General features: G+C 45.3%; 1 protein-coding gene across 1 annotated transcript in view; it reads right to left on the bottom strand.

Annotated features, from left to right (window-relative positions):
* The window catches only part of LOC108717456 (potassium channel subfamily K member 3-like), a 27,655-nt gene extending 8,264 nt beyond the window's left edge, over nt 1-19,391 (bottom strand). Inside the window, exon 1 of the mRNA XM_041565151.1 lies at nt 18,444-19,391. Coding sequence (XP_041421085.1) covers nt 18,444-18,726 — 283 coding nt within the window. The 5' untranslated portion in view covers nt 18,727-19,391. The remainder of the gene's footprint in view (nt 1-18,443) is intronic.
* Nucleotides 19,392-21,847: the final 2,456 nt, after the last annotated feature.

Raw genomic sequence — 21,847 nt, 5'->3', positions numbered from 1 at the left:
TGTCTCTGTTTTGCCCCATAGTTTCCATCTTGCTCCACTGTCTCCATCTATTCCTACTGTGTCCATCTTGCCCTACTGTCTCTATCCTGCCCTACTGTCTCCATCTTGCCCTAATGTCTCCATCTTGCCCTACTGTCTCTGTCTTTCCCTACTGTCTCCACCCTGTCCTACTGTCTCCATCTTGTCCTACTGTCTCCATCTTGTCCTACTGTCTCCATCTTGTCCTACTGTCTCCATCTATTCCTACTGTGTCCATCTTGCCCTACTCTCTCTATCCTGCCCTAATGTCTCCATCTTGCGTTACTGTCTCCATCTTGTTGTGCTGTCTCCATCTTGCCCTACTGTCTCTTTCTTTCCCTATTGCCTCCACCCTGTCATACTGTCTCCATCCTGTCCTACTGTCAACATCTTGCCCTACTGTCTCTGTCTTTCCCTACTGTCTCCATCTTGTCCTACTGTCTCCATCTTGTCCTACTGTCTCCATCTTGTCCTACTGTCTCTGTCTTTCCCTATTGTCTCCACCCTGTCCTACTGTCTCCATCTTGTCCTACTGTCTCCATCTTGTCCTACTGTCTCTGTCTTTCCCTATTGTCTCCACCCTGTCCTACTGTCTCCATCTTGTCCTACTGTCTCCATCTTGATGATACAATAGTTCCACAGTTTATCAGGAACACTTAGAAAAGATGTTGTTTTAAAAACCTTTTAATAACATTTTCACCTTGAGCAACGACCAATGTATTCCTACATTTTACTTCACTTTTTCAAAAAGAAGCTTAACTTAACAAGTGCATTCACCCCTGCTGAGCTGATAGAGACCCTGATGAGAACATTTACACTAATTACACAAAATATATAAGGCCGTGGGTGCTAAATGGGATTTTCCATAGAAGTAGCAGCCGTGTAATAAAGGCTTCTGCACTGTAATGAGCATCAGTGGTGATACACATAGTAAATTATAGAGCCGCCTCAGTTATGGCTACAGCTCTCTGTTATGACACAGAACCCAACCAGCATGAAATGATGAGTTCAGGAAATAGAAGCTCATTAAGCAAATATTTAGCCATATATAAATATTTGCATAGCTTGCCCTTTACTGCACATGTTGATCCTATGAATAAACCTCTAACTGATAACGTGAAAAGACACTGGTCCCAAACAGCAGGATTTCCTCTGCATTGGCCAAGAACAGTGTCTCGTTCCTCCAGCTCTTCTATTCATTCAGCAGATAAGGCTTCCATGGTGAATTCATATAAATATTGATTGGATATTTCTGGCATCAGCATTAAACTCTCCTGCACGACTTTCCACCCAATGATGTCCCCAAACATGATAGATGAACATTGAATACACTCATGGGGGTGGAACAGTCACACGCCAGTCACCAGGAGGCAGGGGTCAACAATGGTGGTGGTCATTGTTTATTGGTCTTGGAGGTCTCTCTCCAATAGAGTAGAAAATGGGGGAGAATCAGTCTCTAGGCAGGAGACTCCTTTGTCCAGACAAAGGCACCAAGTGCTAGGATGCCAATGTGCCCCCACATTATGATGTACTTGGCCAGGTGAACATGAATACAGGCAGCAGTGCATATCTACCTCTGAGCCACCCCTCCCCCACACTGATTCATCTGTAGAAAGCCCCTCACCCTGCAAAACTCTCTGTGGTTCAACAATAAACTCAACCACTGCCGAGAGCACATTTCAAATTGGACCTCAACTTGATCTGGGGGTTTAATGCATAACACAGATCTTGGGTAGGGTTTGAGGTTGGACTGAGGGTGGACAATTCATAACACAAATTACATTACTCAGCTTCCAATAGTCAACTTTACCTTAACAGCTTTATTCATAACTAGACACTGCCCATAGCTCCTCAATTGGATAAACATTTCCAACTGCTACTTCTACTAAAGCCACTTCAACTCATAGATACAACATGTGACCCCCGCATACTGTAGGTCTAGATCCTCAATATTCTGTATGTTCCACTGTATCTGCCCCGTTTATAGACAGAGTTCTCACTGTATGAGCCCATTCCTACTCAAATGTCCCACTGTATGAGCCCATTCCTACATACATGTCCCACTGGATGACCCATTCCTACATACATGTCCCACTGGATGACCCATTCCTACATACATGTGCCACTGGATGACCCATTCCTACATACATGTCCCACTGGATTACCCATTCCTACATACATGTCCCACTGGATGACCCATTGCTACATACATGTCCCACTAGATTATCCATTCCTACATACATGTCCCACCGGATGACCCATTCCTATATACATGTCCCACTTGATGAGCCATTCCTACATACATATCGCACTGGATGAGCCCATTCTTACATACATGTCCCACCAGATGACCCATTCCTACATACATGTCGCACTGGATGAGCCCATTCTTACATACATGTCGCACTGGATGACACAGTCCCACATACATGTCCAAGTGTATAATTCCAGTTACTAGAACTCAGTGCTCTGAGCAGCCGTAGGATTGTGAGGTACAATATAAAAGCCAGTTGGAGAGGTTTATCCTGATACAGAACAGATGGTGCAGGACGTTAATCTCTCACATTGCTGGATTGTTCCGCAGAGCTTCAGAGCGATAATTATTAGCGATCCAGCGGACTTAATGCTGCAATGCTCCCCTTCTTCTTCTTCTTCTTCTTCTGATGTGATATCAATAGGAATTTATCAAAACCTGAACAGTGATACCAGGTACCCCCCCCCCAACAACAAACCTGCTTGTGTAAAATTTGGTAGGGTCCTAATGAAGGTACTGTTGTATTACTAGATAGATAAAGAAAATCTATTGAAAAAATGTAACTTATTTGAATAGAATGGAGTGTATAGGAATTGGGGTTCCTGTAATCCGGAGCTTTCTGGATAACCAGCTTCCGTATAACAGATCCCATACCTGTGTGCAAGGTAACACAATAATCTTAAGGAGCTTCCGTGTTTGTGAATGGGCTCATGTAAAGGCTTGTGGCTGCAGACACAGACATTTACCTGCTACAAACTGCCCATTCCCACACACATGTACATTAGGGCTACAAACTGCCCATTCCCACATACATGTACATTAGGGCTACAAACTGCAGGGAGCAGAACATATACGATTCTTTGCTGTAGCTCTTTGATCCAAATCACTGCAAAAATACACGTTAAACATTCTAACATACTAAGCAATTCACTTGAATTTACTGGCCTAGCCCAGCTTAATGCAACGATCATTATATCTTTTCTGCACAGATCTTAGTGGCATGACTGGGGTTAATACAATGCTCATTACCTATGTGGATAGGGGTGAATTATAATTGTGCCAAATAATCAAGAGCCAAATCAGCTGCTTCTCCCACATTAGATAAAGCGCCTGAGCCCCCCTGTATTTGTAGGAGGGTCAAGGTTTTGCCAAATTATAATTTATTTAGTTCCCTGGGAAGGTTCTGAGCTGCAAGATTTGAGCCTGTATTACAGTTGGGAGGTGGAGCACTTTAGTATTTGGCCTTAGGGTGTCAGGGTGCTTGCTGGGGGTTGTGGTGCTGGAGGGGCTGGTGGTGCTGGAGGGGCTGCAATGAAGGAAGGTTCCAGTAGGCAAAATGCAAGGTTACATTTGTAATAATCAGGGGTATTTAAAAATACTTTTCTATTAATAATAATTATTAATGGTTAATAATAGTCTGGGTAAAGTCAGGACAGGAGACAGGATCAGGGTAGATAGTAGAGCAGCCAGAGGCTCCACAAATAGGCTTAGAAGGGTTAATATTATTGTCAGTAGAGGGACCCAAGCACCAAGGCTCAGGGATAACACTGGCACTTAGTTTAGTGGTGGATACAGTGGGGTTAAGCCTCCCTCCAGCAGTTACAGTGAGAGCCCCCCTGAGAAAAGAGTCATATGGAACACATGTCCTACTGGGAGTTACAGGGAGTTGCCACTGCCCAAAGACAACCTGGGTAAGATCTATTACAGATTTACAGAATTATTCCCTGTGTTATAATAAAGCGCCGGGCACATTCAGGCACCTGTCCCTGGTTATATGATCGGCAACGGGGGACAGAGCTGCTTTAGGGGACATTAGGGACATCCTAGGGGGCAACAGCTAATTGAGCTCTAATTAATAATACAGTTATCAGGTTTTGGAGGGCGAGTGCCATTTAATTGACAGGGACTGGGTTCCAGGGGAGTCAGCATTATATTTAAAGGGCAGATGATTGGACAGAGTTACAGGGGCCACACGGGTGTCTGAGCCCAGGGCTGGGGAACCTGCAATGCAAAACCCCTGTAGGTCTCTAGGAAGCAACTTCTCTGCTGCCCCCAGTGGACACTTAGGGGGTTATTTAATAAAATCAGAAGAGATTTATTATACCCTGAGGCTGCATATCAGACCTGCAGAGGTTCTGTATAAGTCAATGGGAGAGGTCCCTGTCCTATTTGGAAGTTTCTGTGGTCTGCGCTCAGGCCCGGATTTGTGGCGAGGCCACATAGGCCCGGGCCTATGGTGGCAAAAAAATAGGGGCGGCATGCCGCCCAGCCGCATTGTGGGGACATGTGCGTCCCCAATCAATTACACCAGCTGCGCCGGCGCTTTTTCACCGGCGCGCTGGGAAGGGGAAGTGTAGGCGGGCGCTAGGACCACGCGGTCGCCTGGTCGGACCTCGCGGCCTAGGGGCGGCCGGCAAACAAATCCGGCGCTGTCTGCGCTGGAATTCTGCTATTTCAGGCTTTTCGGGCAAAAATGTAAAAAATTCAGACTTTTCGGGAAAAGCCAGAACAAATCGAGTGATAAGGGAAAAAGATCTGAAAAAGAAAACCCTGTAATATTCAGATTTTCGTTAGATTTCATCGAGCTTTTACCCGATCTGAAAAAATCCTGCTTTTATAATAATAAATAAGGTCCAAATCTAGTTTGCTGGGAGTTTTTTATTTGAAGTACTTGGATTTTGATAAATAAGGCCCTTTGTGTGTGTGTTTGCACCTTGCACTGGACCCTAAAGCCTTGTCCAATGAGCTTACACTCTTCCTCTATGCCTGGGGGGAGCTCACAAGCAGAATTGACTGTAATCTCTTGGATAAATCTCAGGCTCCAGCACTGACACTGTGAGATTAGCGGGGTCGGGGGCCACATACACGGAGCAGGGAACTATATAAGGACAAAAGGACTTTATTGCTCCTCTTTTGTGCTCATGTCACTGGCGTTTCCCAGGAACACTCGCTGCCGTCTCATAAAACTCCCAGGAATTCTCTCATCATCGCCTCCCTGGGCCAGAGAATCAGAACCAAGTGGAGCCACAAATGTGCAAAGGAATAAATTCCAATAACAGAGGAAACACAACAAGGTCTCCCCCCTGTGCCATTTCACATAAACCCCTCCGTGCCCAGAAACATTCCCGGCATTCCTGCTTTATTTGCTGAATGTTTTAAGGATAAATTCTAGTTCTTGTCGTATTCTGATTGGTTAATGGTCAGGTGAAAGTCCTAATTCTCTCATTGGCTGCGGCTTGGTCTGGCCTAGTGACCCTTCTCTTGCTGTGATTGGCTGCAGGTTGCCCTATGTACAGACACACATACACACATGTACAGACACACATACACACATGTACAGACACACATACACACATGTACAGACACACATACACACATGTACAGACACACATACACACATGTACAGACACACATACACACATGTACAGACACACTTACACACATGTACAGACACACTTACACACATGTACAGACACACATACACACATGTACAGACACACATACACACATGTACAGACACACATACACACATGTACAGACACACTTACACACATGTACAGACACACTTACACACATGTACAGACACACATACACACATGTACAGACACACATACACACATGTACAGACACACATACACACATGTACAGACACACATACACACATGTACAGACACACATACACACATGTCCAGACACACATACACACATGTACAGACACACTTACACACATGTACAGACACACATACACACATGTACAGACACACATACACACATGTACAGACACACATACACACATGTACAGACCACACTTACACACATGTACAGACACACTTACACACATGTACAGACACACATGTACAGACACACATACACACATGTACAGGCACACATACACACATGTACAGACACACTTACACACATGTACAGACACACATACACACATGTACAGACACACATACACACATGTACAGACACACTTACACACATGTACAGACACACATGTACAAACATGTACAGGCACACATACACACATGTACAGACACACTTACACACATGTACAGACACACATACACACATGTACAGACACACTTACACACATGTACAGACACACATACACACATGTACAGACACACTTACACACATGTACAGACACACATACACACATGTACAGACACACATACACACATGTCCAGACACACATACACACATGTACAGACACACATACACACATGTCCAGACACACATACACACATGTACAGACACACTTACACACATGTACAGACACACATACACACATGTACAGACACACTTACACACATGTACAGACACACTTACACACATGTACAGACACACATACACACATGTACAGACACACATACACACATGTACAGACACACTTACACACATGTACAGACACACATACACACATGTACAGACAGACATACACACATGTACAGACACACATACGCACATGTACAGACACACATACACACATGTACAGACACACATACGCACATGTACAGACACACATACACACATGTACAGACACACATACGCACCAGGCACATTACTGAGCTCTGGGAACCCTTTTCACTATGTGGCCCCTGTGTGTGGCCCCTGTCAGGCTGCTCTCTATATTGTCTTGTATTATCAATAACCATCAGCAGGTTTTGTTTCCTATAAATCACCTCTTGTCAGGCTAATGGGAAAAGCAGAAGAAATATTCAGTGTCAGGTCCATTGAGAATAGGGGGATCAATCACTTGACTCTAATCTATTCCTGACGCTTAATTATTACTCCCCGGGGGTCATTGAAGGGCTCAGATGTGCTGAGAGTGGCAACTCTTTTCTCTATGGCCATTAGGGAGACTACTGTCTGTCAATAAATAGTGGACTCAGCCAGGCATGGAAGGAGCAATCACTCATGAGCTGGTTCTGGAGCAACGTGACTCTTCTCATGTACATGATACAGTCCAATAAGCCCCAATCTCATAAATTCAAGAAATCTCAATCGGTTTTTAGTCTTTTATTTTACTAATGTAACAGGGGCTGTGGGTGTTAGCACATTCCTCCAGTGTCCAGGCACAGTCTCCTGATGGACCCCTGTTAAGACCCACAGCAGCCACCATGCTTTGTAGACCATGTATAAGAACAAGGAGGAAGAACATGTGCTGAGTCAATAGGAAGATCTTGGTGCCCCAAATTAGACTTGATCCTTTGGCATGAGCCCAGAAGGAGACTCAACTACTGGCGGGAGATGCCGGCAAGGAGAAGCTCCCTATGATCTCTAGAGAGGACCCAATTAAGTTGACCAGCTAGAGGTACCAGCTCATCAACCCACCATCAACCCACCATGGAGATAATGGGGCTGGCCTTCTTTAGGGTCATCTTTGCGCAAGAAGCTGCCCATCTTCTAATGAAGGTTACTGTTTGGGAAAAAGCTCTGCCTGTTTGATTAGAGGAGCTTGGGTGGGACTTCAAGCAAAGACTGGACCACTTTTTTAAGAGCTTCTGAGGAGACTGGGCCACTCAGGACCACATTAGGTGGTAGAAACAGGCTGCAGAAAATGAGTAATCTCAGGCCAAATAGACCCGTGACTAGTGAGTGAGTGTGGGGTTACTGGGAAAAGCTGGTACTGAGGGGCCGACATGGTTCCCTGGCAGGAAATATAACATGACATTGGATTATGGGTCTCTTAGAGAGTCGAACTGCATCACAATCACTATATTTAGCCTTTCAGAAGAACCTTTTCAGAGTCAGCAGAACCCAGTCTATTTGATAAATTCAAAAAAAAAGAGTCAAAAAGTGAAGGTTTAGTTGCCCTTTATTTCATCCCACCGTAGTACAAAGCGAAACAGAAATCAATCTATGGGTGGCTGGTGCTCCCTAAAAATAGAGACAACAGAGTTTCATATTATTTCCCTATGAACCCAACTTCTCTGAGCTCCACTGCCTCCATCCACCTCTCTGGAAACCTCTTCAAGGGGAACTGAGCCCTTTGTTTACACACACACTAGATTTATGCCCCAATCACTGAATTTTCCACTCTGCTGTTTGTTACTCCCTTGTGTGTGTCCTGTTACACTTCAGCCTCCCTCCAAATTGGCCCCTGGCAATGTACTAAGGATCAGCCCCGATCTGTTGCATAACTCCAGAATGTACAACCTACTGCCCTTCAGCTGCTGTTGGACTACAACTCCCATATCTACTAATAACCAATCACCTGCTAATGTTTATACATTCAGTACGTCTGGCCAGGTGTGTGTCTGTAATTCATGGATCCCACTCACTACAATGAAGTCCCAGGCTCCCTACATTTTGTGTATATGAGTGTGTATGTGAGTGTGTATGTGAGTGTGTATGTGAGTGTGTATGTGAGTGTGCATGTGAGTGTGTATGTGAGTGTGCATGTGAGTGTGCATGTGAGTGTGCATGTGAGTGTGTATGTGAGTGTGTATGTGAGTGTGTATATGAGTGTGCATGTGAGTGTGTATGTGAGTGTGCATGTGAGTGTGCATGTGAGTGTGCATGTGAGTGTGCATGTGAGTGTGCATGTGAGTGTGCATGTGAGTGTTTATGTGAGTGTGCATGTGAGTGTGCATGTGAGTGTGTATGTGAGTGTGCATGTGAGTGTGCATGTGAGTGTGTATGTGAGTGTGCATGTGAGTGTGTATATGAGTGTGTGTGAGAGTGTGCATGTGAGTGTGCATGTGAGTGTGCGTGTGAGTATGTATGTGAGTGTGTATGTGAGTGTGTATGTGAGTGTGCATTTGAGTGTGCATTTGAGTGTGCATGTGAGTGTGTATGTGAGTGTGTACATGAGTGTTTACGTGAGTGTGTACGTGAGTGTGTATGTGAGTGTGTACGTGAGTGTGTATGTGAGTGTGTACGTGAGTGTGTATGTGAGTGTGTACGTGAGTATGTATGTGAGTGTGTACGTGAGTATGTATGTGAGTGTGTACTTGAATGTGTATGTGAGTGTGTATGCGAGTGTGTACGTGAGTGTGCATTTGAGTCTGCATGTGAGTGTGTATCTCTGGTGCTGAGCCACTATCTGGTCAAAGCTCAGAAGGGACAACCCTTGGGCCTCACCACACACGAATCTGGAATTGAAAATATAATGTAGTGTTGTCCTGCACTGGTACAACTACTATAGTTTATATAAACAAGCTGCTGTGTAGCCATGGGGGCAGCCATTCAAGCACAGGATACACAGTAGATAACAGATAAGTACTACTATAGTTTATATAAACAAGCTGCTGTGTAGCCATGGGGGCAGCCATTCAAGCACAGGATACACAGTAGATAACAGATAAGTACTACTATAGTTTATATAAACAAGCTGCTGTGTAGCCATGGGGGCAGCCATTCAAGCACAGGATACACAGTAGATAACAGATAAGTACTACTATAGTTTATATAAACAAGCTGCTGTGTAGCCATGGGGGCAGCCATTCAAGCACAGGATACACAGTAGATAACAGATAAGTACTACTATAGTTTATATAAACAAGCTGCTGTGTAGCCATGGGGGCAGTCATTCAAGCACAGGATACACAGTAGATAACAGATAAGTACTACTATAGTTTATATAAACAAGCTGCTGTGTAGCCATGGGGGCAGCCATTCAAGCACAGGATACACAGTAGATAACAGATAAGTACTACTATAGTTTATATAAACAAGCTGCTGTGTAGCCATGGGGGCAGCCATTCAAGCACAGGATACACAGTAGATAACAGATAAGTACTACTATAGTTTATATAAACAAGCTGCTGTGTAGCCATGGGGGCAGTCATTCAAGCACAGGATACACAGTAGATAACAGATAAGTACTACTATAGTTTATATAAACAAGCTGCTGTGTAGCCATGGGGGCAGCCATTCAAGCACAGGATACACAGTAGATAACAGATAAGTACTACTATAGTTTATATAAACAAGCTGCTGTGTAGCCATGGGGGCAGCCATTCAAGCACAGGATACACAGTAGATAACAGATAAGTACTACTATAGTTTATATAAACAAGCTGCTGTGTAGCCATGGGGGCAGCCATTCAAGCACAGGATACACAGTAGATAACAGATAAGTACTACTATAGTTTATATAAACAAGCTGCTGTGTAGCCATGGGGGCAGCCATTCAAGCACAGGATACACAGTAGATAACAGATAAGTACTACTATAGTTTATATAAACAAGCTGCTGTGTAGCCATGGGGGCAGCCATTCAAGCACAGGATACACAGTAGATAACAGATAAGTACTACTATAGTTTATATAAACAAGCTGCTGTGTAGCCATGGGGGCAGCCATTCAAGCACAGGATACACAGTAGATAACAGATCTTGTCCTACTTTTTTCATTTCATAGACCTAAAAAGCAATTATACCTGGTATTGTACCTGGCCAGTAAAGGAGGAATAAGATTTATATGAAGGTCCCTTATCAGATTATAAAACCCATCGTGGCACCAGAAGCTTTGACCATATATGGGAATGTAGGGGAATTATATAAATAGAAGTTATGTAAAAAGAATTCCATTTTTTCCCAAATCCACTGGACAAGTTCATCCGTGTAATTCAGATTTCATAACTGAGCTGCAAAGCCAAAGCTGATAAGAAGGGGGTGAGATTATATTAACATGCAGAGAAGCTGAATTAGATCCACAGGCTGTTGTACCACTAGGGGCCCCTCTGATCTATCACTTGGGGTCCACCCCCTGCTCCTCTTATGAATAGAATCTCTGCTGCCCCCACACAATTGCTTTTACTCCATATTAACTGTAGTGACATATAGTGGTGCTGAGCAGCTCTGGGTCTGCATAAAGTTTGGGTATTGGGGTCACGACTGGATTTGTGAAGGGCTCACCCCTTTTTCACTACACACATAATACAAGAGTGTTACATTTAAAGAGACATTGCACTGGGTGAGACTTGTGTATAATTAGGAAGGAGTCGGGCGGTGCTGATCAATATGACTGAGCCAATGGCTATTCCAGTGGTTTATGGACCACTCACGTCACTAGAAATCTGCTGATTTATTGCCTCTTTATAGAGAAAATATCAGCAGAATTGGTTTCTGATTAATGTACCCAATACCCAGTGCAAAGGGAGTCAGTGCCCTTAAAGGAAAACTATACCCCCCAAACAATGTAGGTCTCTATAAAAAGATATTGCATAAAACAGCTCATATGTAAAACCCTTCTTCATGTAAATAAACCATTTTCATAATAATATACTTTTCTAGTAGTATGTGCCATTGGGTAATCATAAATAGTAAACTGCCATTTTAAAAACTAAGGGCCGTCCCTTTGGAACGTAAGATTCACAGTGCATACAAACATACCAACAAACCATACTTGTTAGGTCACATGAGCCAATTAACAGACAGAAGTGTGTCTTTTGCTTCAACACTTCTTCCTGTTACAGTTAGAGCTGCAGTATTTCTGGTCAGGTGATCTCTTCCTGTTACAGTTAGAGCTGCAGTATTTCTGGTCAGGTGATCTCTTCCTGTTACAGTTAGAGCTGCAGTATTTCTGGTCAGGTGATCTCTTCCTGTTACAGTTAGAGCTGCAGGATTTCTGGTCAGGTGATCTTTTCCTGTTACAGTGAGAGCTGCAGGATTTCTGGTCAGGTGATCTTTTCCTGTTACAGTTAGAGCTGCAGTATTTATGGTCAGGTGATCTCTTCCTGTTACAGTTAGAGCTGCAGTATTTCTGGTCATATGATCTCTTCCTGTTACAGTGAGAGCTGCAGTATTTCTGGTCAGGTGATCTCTTCCTGTTACAGTTAGAGTTGCAGTATTTCTGGTCAGGTGGTCTCCTCCTGTTACAGTTAGAGCTGCAGTGTTTCTGGTCAGGTGATCTCTTCCTGTTACAGTGAGAGCTGCAGTATTTCTGGTCAGGTGATCTCTTCCTGTTACAGTTAGAGCTGCAGTATTTCTGGTCAGGTGATCTCTTCCTGTTACAGTTAGAGCTGCAGTATTTCTGGTCAGGTGATCTCTTCCTGTTACAGTTAGAGTTGCAGTATTTCTGGTCAGGTGATCTCTTCCTGTTACAGTTAGAGCTGCAGTATTTCTGGTCAGGTGATCTCTTCCTGTTACAGTAAGAGCTGCAGTATTTCTGGTCAGGCGATCTCTTCCTGTTACAGTTAGAGCTGCAGTATTTCTGGTCAGGTGATCTCTTCCTGTTACAATGAGAGCTGCAGGATTTCTGGTCAGGTGATCTCTTCCTGTTACAGTAAGAGCTGCAGTATTTCTGGTCAGGTGATCTCTTCCTGTTACAGTTAGAGTTGCAGTATTTCTGGTCAGGTGATCTCTTCCTGTTAGAGTTAGAGTTGCAGTATTTCTGGTCAGTTGATCTCTTCCTGTTACAATGAGAGCTGCAGTATTTCTGGTCAGGTGATCTCTTCCTGTTACAGTTAGAGCTGCAGTATTTCTGGTCAGGTGATCTCTTCCTATTACAGTTAGAGCTGCAGTATTTCTGGTCAGGTGATCTCTTCCTGATACAGTTAGAGCTGCAGTATTTCTTGTCAGGTGATCTCTTCCTGTTACAATGAGAGCTGCAGGATTTCTGGTCAGGTGATCACTTCCTGTTACAGTTAGAGCTGCAGTATTTCTGGTCAGGTGATCTCTTCCTGTTACAGTTAGAGCTGCAGTATTTCTAGTCAGGTGATCTCTTCCTGTTACAGTTAGAGCTGCAGGATTTCTGGTCAGGTGATCTCTTCCTGTTACAGTGAGAGCTGCAGTATTTCTGGTCAGGTGATCTCTTCCTGTTACAGTTAGAGCTGCAGTATTCCTGGTCAGATGATCTCTTCCTGTTACAGTTGGAGCTGCAGTATTTCTGGTCAGGTGATCTCTTCCTGTTACAGTTAGAGATGCAGTATTTCTGGTCAGGTGATCCCTTCCTGTTACAGTTAGAGCTGCAGTATTTCTGGTCAGGTGATCTCTTCCTGTTTCAGTTACAGCTTCAGTATTTCTGGCCAGGTGATCTCATCCTGTTACAGTTAGAGCTGCAGTATTTCTCATCAGGTGACCTCTTCCTGTTACAGTTAGAGCTGCAGTATTTCTGTTCAGGTGATCTCTTCCTGTTACAGTTAGAGCTGCATTATTTTTGGTCAGGTGATCTCTTCCTGATACAGTTAGAGCTGCAGTATTTCTGGTCAGGTGATCTCTTCCTGTTACAGTTAGAGCTGCAGTATTTCTGGTCAGGTGATCTCTTCCTGTTACAGTTAGAGCTGTAGTATTTCTGGTTAGGTGATCTCTTCCTGTTACAGTTAGAGCTGTAGTATTTCTGGTCAGGTGATCTCTTCCTGTTACAGTTAGAGCTGTAGTATTTCTGGTCAGGTGATCTCTTCCTGTTACAGTTAGAGTTGCAGTATTTCTCATCAGGTGATCTCTTCCTGTTACAGTTAGAGCTGCAGTATTTCTGGTCAGGTGATCTCTTCCTGTTACAGTTAGAGCTGTAGTATTTCTGGTCAGGTGATCTCTTCCTGTTACAGTTAGAGTTGCAGTATTTCTCATCAGGTGATCTCTTCCTGTTACAGTTAGAGCTGCAGTATTTCTGGTCAGGTGATCTCTTCCTGTTACAGTTAGAGCTGTAGTATTTCTGTTTAGGTGATCTCTTCCTGTTACAGTTAGATTTGTAGTATTTCTGGTCAGGTGATCTCTTCCTGTTACAGTTAGAGCTGCAGTATTTCTGGTCAGGTGATTTCTTCCTGTTACAGTTAGAACTGCAGTATTTCTGGTTAGGTGATCACTTCCTGTTACAGTTAGAGCTACAGTATTTCTGGTCAGGTGATCTCTTTCTGTTACAGTTAGAGCTGCAGCATTTCTGGTCAGGTGATCTCTTCCTGTTACAGTTAGAGCTGCAGTATTTCTGGTCAGGTGATCTCTTCCTGTTACAGTTAGATTTGTAGTATTTCTGGTCAGGTGATCTATTCCTGTTACAGTTAGAGCTGCAGTATTTCTGGCCAGGTGATCTGTTCCTGTTACAATGAGAGCTGCAGTATTTCTGGTCAGGTGATCTCTTTCTGATACAGTTAGAGCTGCAATATTTCTGGTCAGGTGATCTCTTCCTGTTACAGTTATAGCTGCAGTATTTCTGGTCACGTGATTTCTTCCTGTTACAGTTAGAGCTGTAGTATTTCTGGTCAGGTGATCTCTTCCTGTTACAGTTAGAGCTGCAGTATTTCTGGTCAGGTGATCTCTTCCTGTTAGAGTTAGAGCTGCAGTATTTCTGGTTAGGTGATCTCTTCCTTTTACAGTTAGAGCTGCAGTATTTCTGGTTAGGTGATCTCTTCCTTTTACAGTTAGAGCTGCAGTATTTCTGGTCAGGTGATCTGTTCCTGTTACAGTTAGAGCTGCAGTATTTCTGGTCAGGTGATCTCTTCCTGTTACAGTTAGAGCTGCAGTATTTCTGGTCAGGTGATCTCTTCCTGTTTCAGTTAGAGCTGCAGTATTTCTGGTCAGGTGATCTCTGAGGCAACACATAGACCATTACAAAATGGTTTGGTAAGATTCTTTAATATACCACTTAATATGATATAAACTATCTGTTGCTTAAGTATTCATTTTGGGGGTAAAGTTTTCCTTTAAAGTGGAAGACACAAATGCGACTAATGTAACGGATAAACTCTGCATTCCCCTCTATCACGGCCGCAGCTAAATCAGCAACCCTAAGGTATCAGCCTTAGATGGAACCAAAGCTACAGAACTTGCCTATGATTGTATTATAATGGGATCCAGTTAAACAATGGCATCTAATAAACACGACGGAGCCATATTCTAGCGAGGGGCTCCCCTGGGTACTGGAAGAGGAAACACAATAATACAATGTATCACTTATTATTCCCTGGGTAGAAACAATCATCTCCTCTATCAGCTTCATTCAATACCCCTTCTCGGGATTAACCTTATTTATTCCACTTATCCACCAAATGACTTATTAACCCTTCACTCTTAACAAGATTCTTTCCTCCAGTGTTGCCTGGGACTCAGCTCTAATGACTCGGCAAGTGATTTATATTGTGCGGCCATAAGGGCAATGTGGTTCAGATGTGGATCAGGTTTATCAGCCTCAGCATCATTTGTACCGGTTGCTATGGTATCTGTGCGTAACTACTGAAAACCAATAAACTATTCAAAAACAAAAGGCTCCATATGGTGCAATAATGGGCAAATTGCATCAGTGTAACTAGGGATTTTTTACTTTTCCTTTTATCCAGCCCCGTGAAATGTGGGAACTAGGGGCTCTCCCCCCGGCCTGATTCCCTAACATTTATAATTAATATCCATGTGTTTTATTTATTAGAGTTCAGATATTCTAGAGAGTCGCATGGGGGCGAGGAATGAATAAATAACTCGGGGGGGGGGGGTATGGATTGGTGCCAATGGGGGTGAGACAATCCAATCATTTTGTCCCATCAGGCTTTGCTTCCTTCAGTATTTTAGACAAATTCTGATGTAATTAAAGAGACAGTAACGTCAAAATAAGAAGTAAATGCTCCTGAATCCATGTATCAGTCAAGCACACTTGGCACCCCCATTCCTTCTCCTTTGCTACCTGATGCCCAAGTTCAATGCCCATGATTGGTGGCACGAGGCAGTGATATCTGCTGAGAGAAGGTGCCCTGATGGTGCCACTCCAGTCACAAGTAGGTGAATAAGAGCTAAAAGCTTCTGCTCTACAAGTAATCTTATTGACCGCTGCATGGAAAGAGCTGAACCCTCAATTGGCACCAAGTGTCAATTAATTGCACCACATACTTGTCCCAAGCCGTTACCAAAACGTGATTAAGGGCCAGTTCTGTGCTTCCTTTTTATTTCTGATTTTTTTTACTAATGGGGATCATGGAGACCTGCCCTTATCAGCTTGAGCCTGTGATCTTATTGTCCCCTAGGAAGGTGGCACAAGGCTTTGTCCTGCTATTTCACTGGGCTGCACTAGGTGGCACACTATTTACTATTGCAAGCTCAGTGCAAAGCCTAAAAATGGCCACATAATTGCGCCCCCCCAATGCTATTCACAAAGATATTTGCACCAATACTTGCCCTTTTATACTCACACTGCTGCTTATTTTTCAGGTGATTATTGGGGCGGTTGCCCTTACCCCTTGTCCTGAGCACAGTGAGACCAATATCATCACATGACTCAGATACACTGGGAACTAATGAACATGTCAGGCACTGGTGAGGTGTTAGGCACCCCCTCAATAAATGATGCCCCCCAATGTCACATTTTATTCATCTGCCATCCCCCATGTGCCATTCATTCCACCCCAAGGACCTGGATATCCCAAATACATCCCAGTCACAGTCTCCAGTCAATACAACTCATGAACTGGCTCATCCAGTCACAGCAGAAAACTGTTGTCTCATTCTCTCTCTCTCTCTCTCTCTCTCTCTCTCTCTCTCTCTCTCTCTCTCTCTCTCTTCCTCTCTCTTGTTTTTTCTTTCTCATTATGTCTCTCTCCTACAGACAGATTCCTCTTACTCTTGTCTTTACTCTGCTAAAGTTTTTCCTCTGTGTCTCACCCTCTCTGTGCCCAAGAGCTTTATCTCTCTTGTTCTTTTTCTTTCTTTCTTTCTTTCTTTCTTTCTTTCTTTCTTTCTTTCTTTCTTTCTTTCTTTCTTTCTTTCTTTCTTTCTTTCTTTCTCTCTCTCTCTCTCTCTCTCTCTCTCTCTCTCTCTCTCTCTCTCTCTCTCTCTCTCTCTCTCTCTCTCTCTCCTACAGACAGGTCCCTCTTACTCTTGTCTTTCCTCTCCATTTCCTCTGTATCTCACCCTCTCTCTGCCCAAGAGCTCTCTCTCTCTCTCTCTCTCTCTCTCTCTCTCTCTCTCTCTCTCTTGTTCTTTCTCTCTCAGTATGTCTCTCTCCTACAAGCAGGTCCTTCTTGTCTTTCCTCTCTTTTTTCCTCTGTATCTCACCCTCTCTCTGCCCAAGAGCTTTCTCTCTCTCCCTCTCTTTCTCTCTCATTGGGTCTCTCTCCTACAGACAGGTCTCACTTACTCCTGTCTTTCCTCTCCTTTTCCTCTGTATCTCACTCTCTCTCTGCCCAAGAGCTTTCTCTCTCTCTCTCTTTCTCCCTCTCCCCCTCGGGCTTAAAGTCCTGCGTCCCTCTCTCCCTGTCTCTGTGTATAATTGGGAGAGCAGATGTCGAGCAGATAGAAATAGTTTTCTCACATCAGGTGCTAATGTGACCCCAAGTACTTTATATATTTTCTTCTCTTTCACACGCAGCGTCTCAGCTCCTCCTTTAAACTTCTCCCCGATTTGCTACACAATGTGAGAAGGTGGCAAGAAGCTTCTATTTATACCCCCAGACTAGTACTCTCGGGGTAACTGTGATATCAGTATTGACAGTAAATAAAAAGCAATATTTACACCAGGCTGAGACTACATCTCCCAGCATGCTCTGCCAGTTGCCTGAGAGATGAGCCATCCCAGCTAATAGTCTCTCTCTGTCCCAACACAAATGAGAAGAATTCAATTAGGAACATCATATAATAAACCAACAGTCTCAAAGGGCAGAATGGTCCCTTTATTTTCCTTTGTATCAATAAAAAGAATTATTATCCAGGCTAGAGAATGAAATGAAGCAACAGCTAATTAAGCTCCTCCAATAGTGCCCCCCAGGCAGTCATTTACACTACTACTCACATTGCCAATTCTACATTGATTGTATGGGGGATGGTGAGACACCACTCATTAAAGATCTCATTCTATCTGGTTGCTAATTGTTATTATTATAATGTATTTGTATTTACACAACACTGACACATGTTACAGCCCTTTATAGAAATATAAACAAATGGTTGAATGTGTGTGTGTGGGGGGGGGGGGGCAGACAACGAGGCTGCAGTCAGGCTGTCACTGCAGCAATGGAGCTTACAATCTAATTTATGCTCTGGTACATTGTTTTTGGATTATGGAGCGAAATGAAACACCCAGTTATGTGCATGTCCATGAGGCTACAGCTGGAATCAATACTTACTTTGGGTGCCATTATTAGGGGGTGCCTGGCACCCAGAAAGATGATGTGGGGGTCAGCATATATGTTTCAGACAGCTAATACCCTGGACAAGTGGAACTAACTAGACACATAGATGGTATATACATTGTACAGGCAGATGATGCTGCAGAAGATTAGACGGACAATGTTTTGGCCCTACCTATAGTGGTGATCACAGTGATGGCAAAGTAGAAGGAGCCGGCAAAGGTCCATTGTACTCCCGCCTTGTGAGGCTTCAGTTTGAGAACAACTCGCTCCAACTCCAGGTAATTGTCCTCGGTCAGATTGTACACGCTCAGCAAGTCCCGTTTCTTCTCCTTCAGACTCTCATTCTCTTTGGTCTCCTCCTGAGACTCCAGGGCGTCGAAGACTGCAGCTCCCACCAGCAGGTAAGTGAAGGTGCAGAGGATCAGAGCCAAGGTCCTCACGTTTTGCCTCTTCATTTTGAGAGGCTGTTGGTTTTGGGGAGCTGGGGGGCTGCTCTGCACTCGCAGGTCATGACTGCACCAGAGGGTCCCTCAGAGGTCCGGCCTCTTGTCTCGGCTGAGCAGAAGAAGGAACTGGAGGCTGAAGCTGAGTGAGACGTGGGGAGCTGTCCCTTCAGCACCACCCTCTGCTGCTCCCCCCACTCTCTGATACACTGGGACAGGCGGCTCCGACCATAAAAGGCTTTGTCCCGTCTCCTGGGGGGCAGGGCATGACCCCCCTGATCTACTGCCTTCTCCTTCTCTCTTCCCAATTCTTCTTCTTCTTCTTATAATTATAGGGAGGGGGAGGAGCCTGGCACCTCACAATGGAGAGTAAAAGTAAGCGCACAACTCCCTGAAGGCTGAAGTGGAGCTGAAGTGGAGCCAAGGAGCCTGTGATGGTTAAAAGATCCCGAGAAGCTGCGAGGGAATGTGGAGACGTCAGGACTTCTCTCCAGCACTGAATATGAGCACTGCCTTCCCTGGGGACCCCTGTGTGATGCTCAGGAGCGGGAATCCACAGCTAAACTGCCAGTTCCAGTAACCGACAGCTGCCACTTGATTGTGACTCACTAACACTGATTGGATGGAGGGGAGAGGGAGGAGAAACAGCACTAGTGGGACTGTGGGAGGACTCCAGTGGGTGTCAGAGGCGGTGCCATTGGATAGTGTGGGTGGCAGGGAGAAAGGGTCTGTAACTGTGGGGGGCTCAGTGGGATCAGATAAAAGAGTTCAGGGAGGGTTGGGATAATGTGTAACGTAAGGCAAAGCTGTGGGGGGGTGCAGTCAGATTACATGGGTCAGAGCTGTGGGATAGTGTGAAGAGTAAGGCAACATGGGGTCATTTAGTTCAACAACAACAACAACTGGAGAACAATCAGGGGGCATCATATTCCCCCCATTGATGGGCTGAGAGGGGCTGAGATGGGATGAGAGGGGCACATGAATAGAATGAATGGAAAAGACAGAAAGAGAAGCAGGTGCAGGGTCAGGGTGGGGAGAGGGTAAGAGAGTGGGGAGCAGTGGGAAGAGAGTGAGGAGCAGTTAGAAGAGAGTGGGGAGCAGTGGGAAGAAAGTGAGGAGCAGTGGGAAGAAAGTGGGGAGCAGTTGGAAAAGATTGGGGAGCAGTGAGAAGAAGGTGGGGAGCAGTGGGAAGAAAGTGGGGAGCAGTTGGAAAAGATTGGGGAGCAGTGAGAAGAAGGTGGGGAGCAGTGGAAAGAGAGTGGGTAGCAGTGGGAAGAAAGTGGGGAGCAGTACAAAGAAAGTGGGGAGCAGTTGGAAGAGATTGGGGAGCAGTGAGCTGAGAGTGGGGAGCAGTGGGAAGAAAGTGGGGAGCAGTTGGAAGAGAGTGGGGAGCAGTGGGAAGAGATTGGGGAGCAGTGGGAAGAGAGTGGGGAGCAGTGGAAAGAGAGTAGGGAGCAGTGAGTAGAGAGTGGGGAGCAGTGGGAAGAGAGTGGGGAGCAGTGGGAAGAGAGTGGGGAGCAGTGGAAAGAGAGTAGGGAGCAGTGAGTAGAGAGTGGGGAGCAGTGGGAAGAGAGTGGGGAGCAGTGGGAAGAGATTGGGGAGCAGTGAGAAGAGATTGAGGAGCAGTGGGAAAAGAGTGGGGAGCAGTGGGAAGGAAGTGGGGAGCAGAAAGAGTGGGGAGCAGAGAGAGTGGGGAGCAGTGGGAAGAGAGTGGGGAGCAGTGAGAAGAGAGAGGGGAGCAGTGGGAAGAGATTGGGGAGCAGTGGAAAGAGAGTAGGGAGCAGTGGAAAGAGAGTAGGGAGCAGTGAGTAGAGAGTGGGGAGCAGTGGGAAGAGAGTGGGGAGCAGTGGGAAGAGAGTGGGGAGCAGTGGGAAGAGATTGGGGAGCAGTGGGAAGAGAGTGGGGAGCAGTGGAAAGAGAGTAGGGAGCAGTGAGTAGAGAGTGGGGAGCAGTGGGAAGAGAGTGGGGAGCAGTGGGAAGAGAGTGGGGAGCAGTGGAAAGAGAGTAGGGAGCAGTGAGTAGAGAGTGGGGAGCAGTGGGAAGAGAGTGGGGAGCAGTGGAAAGAGAGTAGGGACCAGTGGAAAGAGAGTAGGGAGCAGTGAGTAGAGAGTCGGGAGCAGTGGGAAGAGAGTGGGGAGCAGTGAGAAGAGAGTGGGGAGCAGTGAGAAGAGATTGGGGAGCAGTGAGAAGAGATTGAGGAGCAGTGAGAAGAGAGTGGGGAGCAGTGAGAAGAGAGTGGGGAGCAGTGAGAAGAGAGTGGGGAGCAGTGAGAAGAGATTGGGGAGCAGTGAGAAGAGATTGGGGAGCAGCGAGAAGAGATTGAGGAACAGTGGGAAAAGAGTGGGGAGCAGTGGGAAGGAAGTGGGGAGCAGAAAGAGTGGGGAGCAGAGAGAGTGGGGAGCAGTGAGAAGAGAGTGGGGAGCAGTGAGAAGAGATTGAGGAGCAGTGGGAAGAGAGTGGGGAGCAGTGAGAAGAGATTGAGGAGCAGTAGGAAGAGAGTGGGGAGCAGTGAGAAGAGATTGAGGAGCAGTGGGAAGAGAGTGGGGAGCAGTGAGAAGAGATTGAGGAGCAGTAGGAAGAGAGTGGGGAGCAGTGGGAAGAGATTTGCGAGCAGTGAGTAGAGAGTGGGGAGCAGTTGGAAGAGAGTGGGGAGCAGTGGGAAGAGATTGGGGAGCAGTGAGAAGAGAGTGGGGAGCAGTGAGAAGAGAGTGGGGAGCAGTGGGAAGAGATTGGGGAGCAGTGGGAAGAGATTGGGGAGCAGTGAGTAGAGAGTGGGGAGCAGTGAGTAGAGAGTGGGGAGCAGTGAGAGGGTAGAGAGCAAGAAGCCCCAATGGAATTAGAAATTAAGATTGACATGATCAGACTCTGATGGTTGTGTAACATTAGAATAGAGGGGCTGATACAAATGTCTCTCCAGCAGCTGTAGCGCATCTTATCTTGGCTCCATTCATTCTAACAGCCTTGAGTGAAGGAAAACTAACCCTCCAATAGGTTTAATCTGTGTGTGGGGGAGGGGCAGTGTATCTGTGACTGTGATCCATCCCCCGGCGCTTCTGAGCTGAACTGCTTTTGAATTATCAGTTGCTTCAGGTTCCCAGCTGTCCCCCTGCTGATGTAATGGGGCCACACGTGA

Source organism: Xenopus laevis, chromosome 5S (assembly GCF_017654675.1).
Source record: "Xenopus laevis strain J_2021 chromosome 5S, Xenopus_laevis_v10.1, whole genome shotgun sequence".
NCBI lineage: Eukaryota > Metazoa > Chordata > Amphibia > Anura > Pipidae > Xenopus > Xenopus laevis.
Note: the sequence above shows the minus strand (reverse complement) of the source record. Positions and strands in the feature narration are given on the sequence as shown.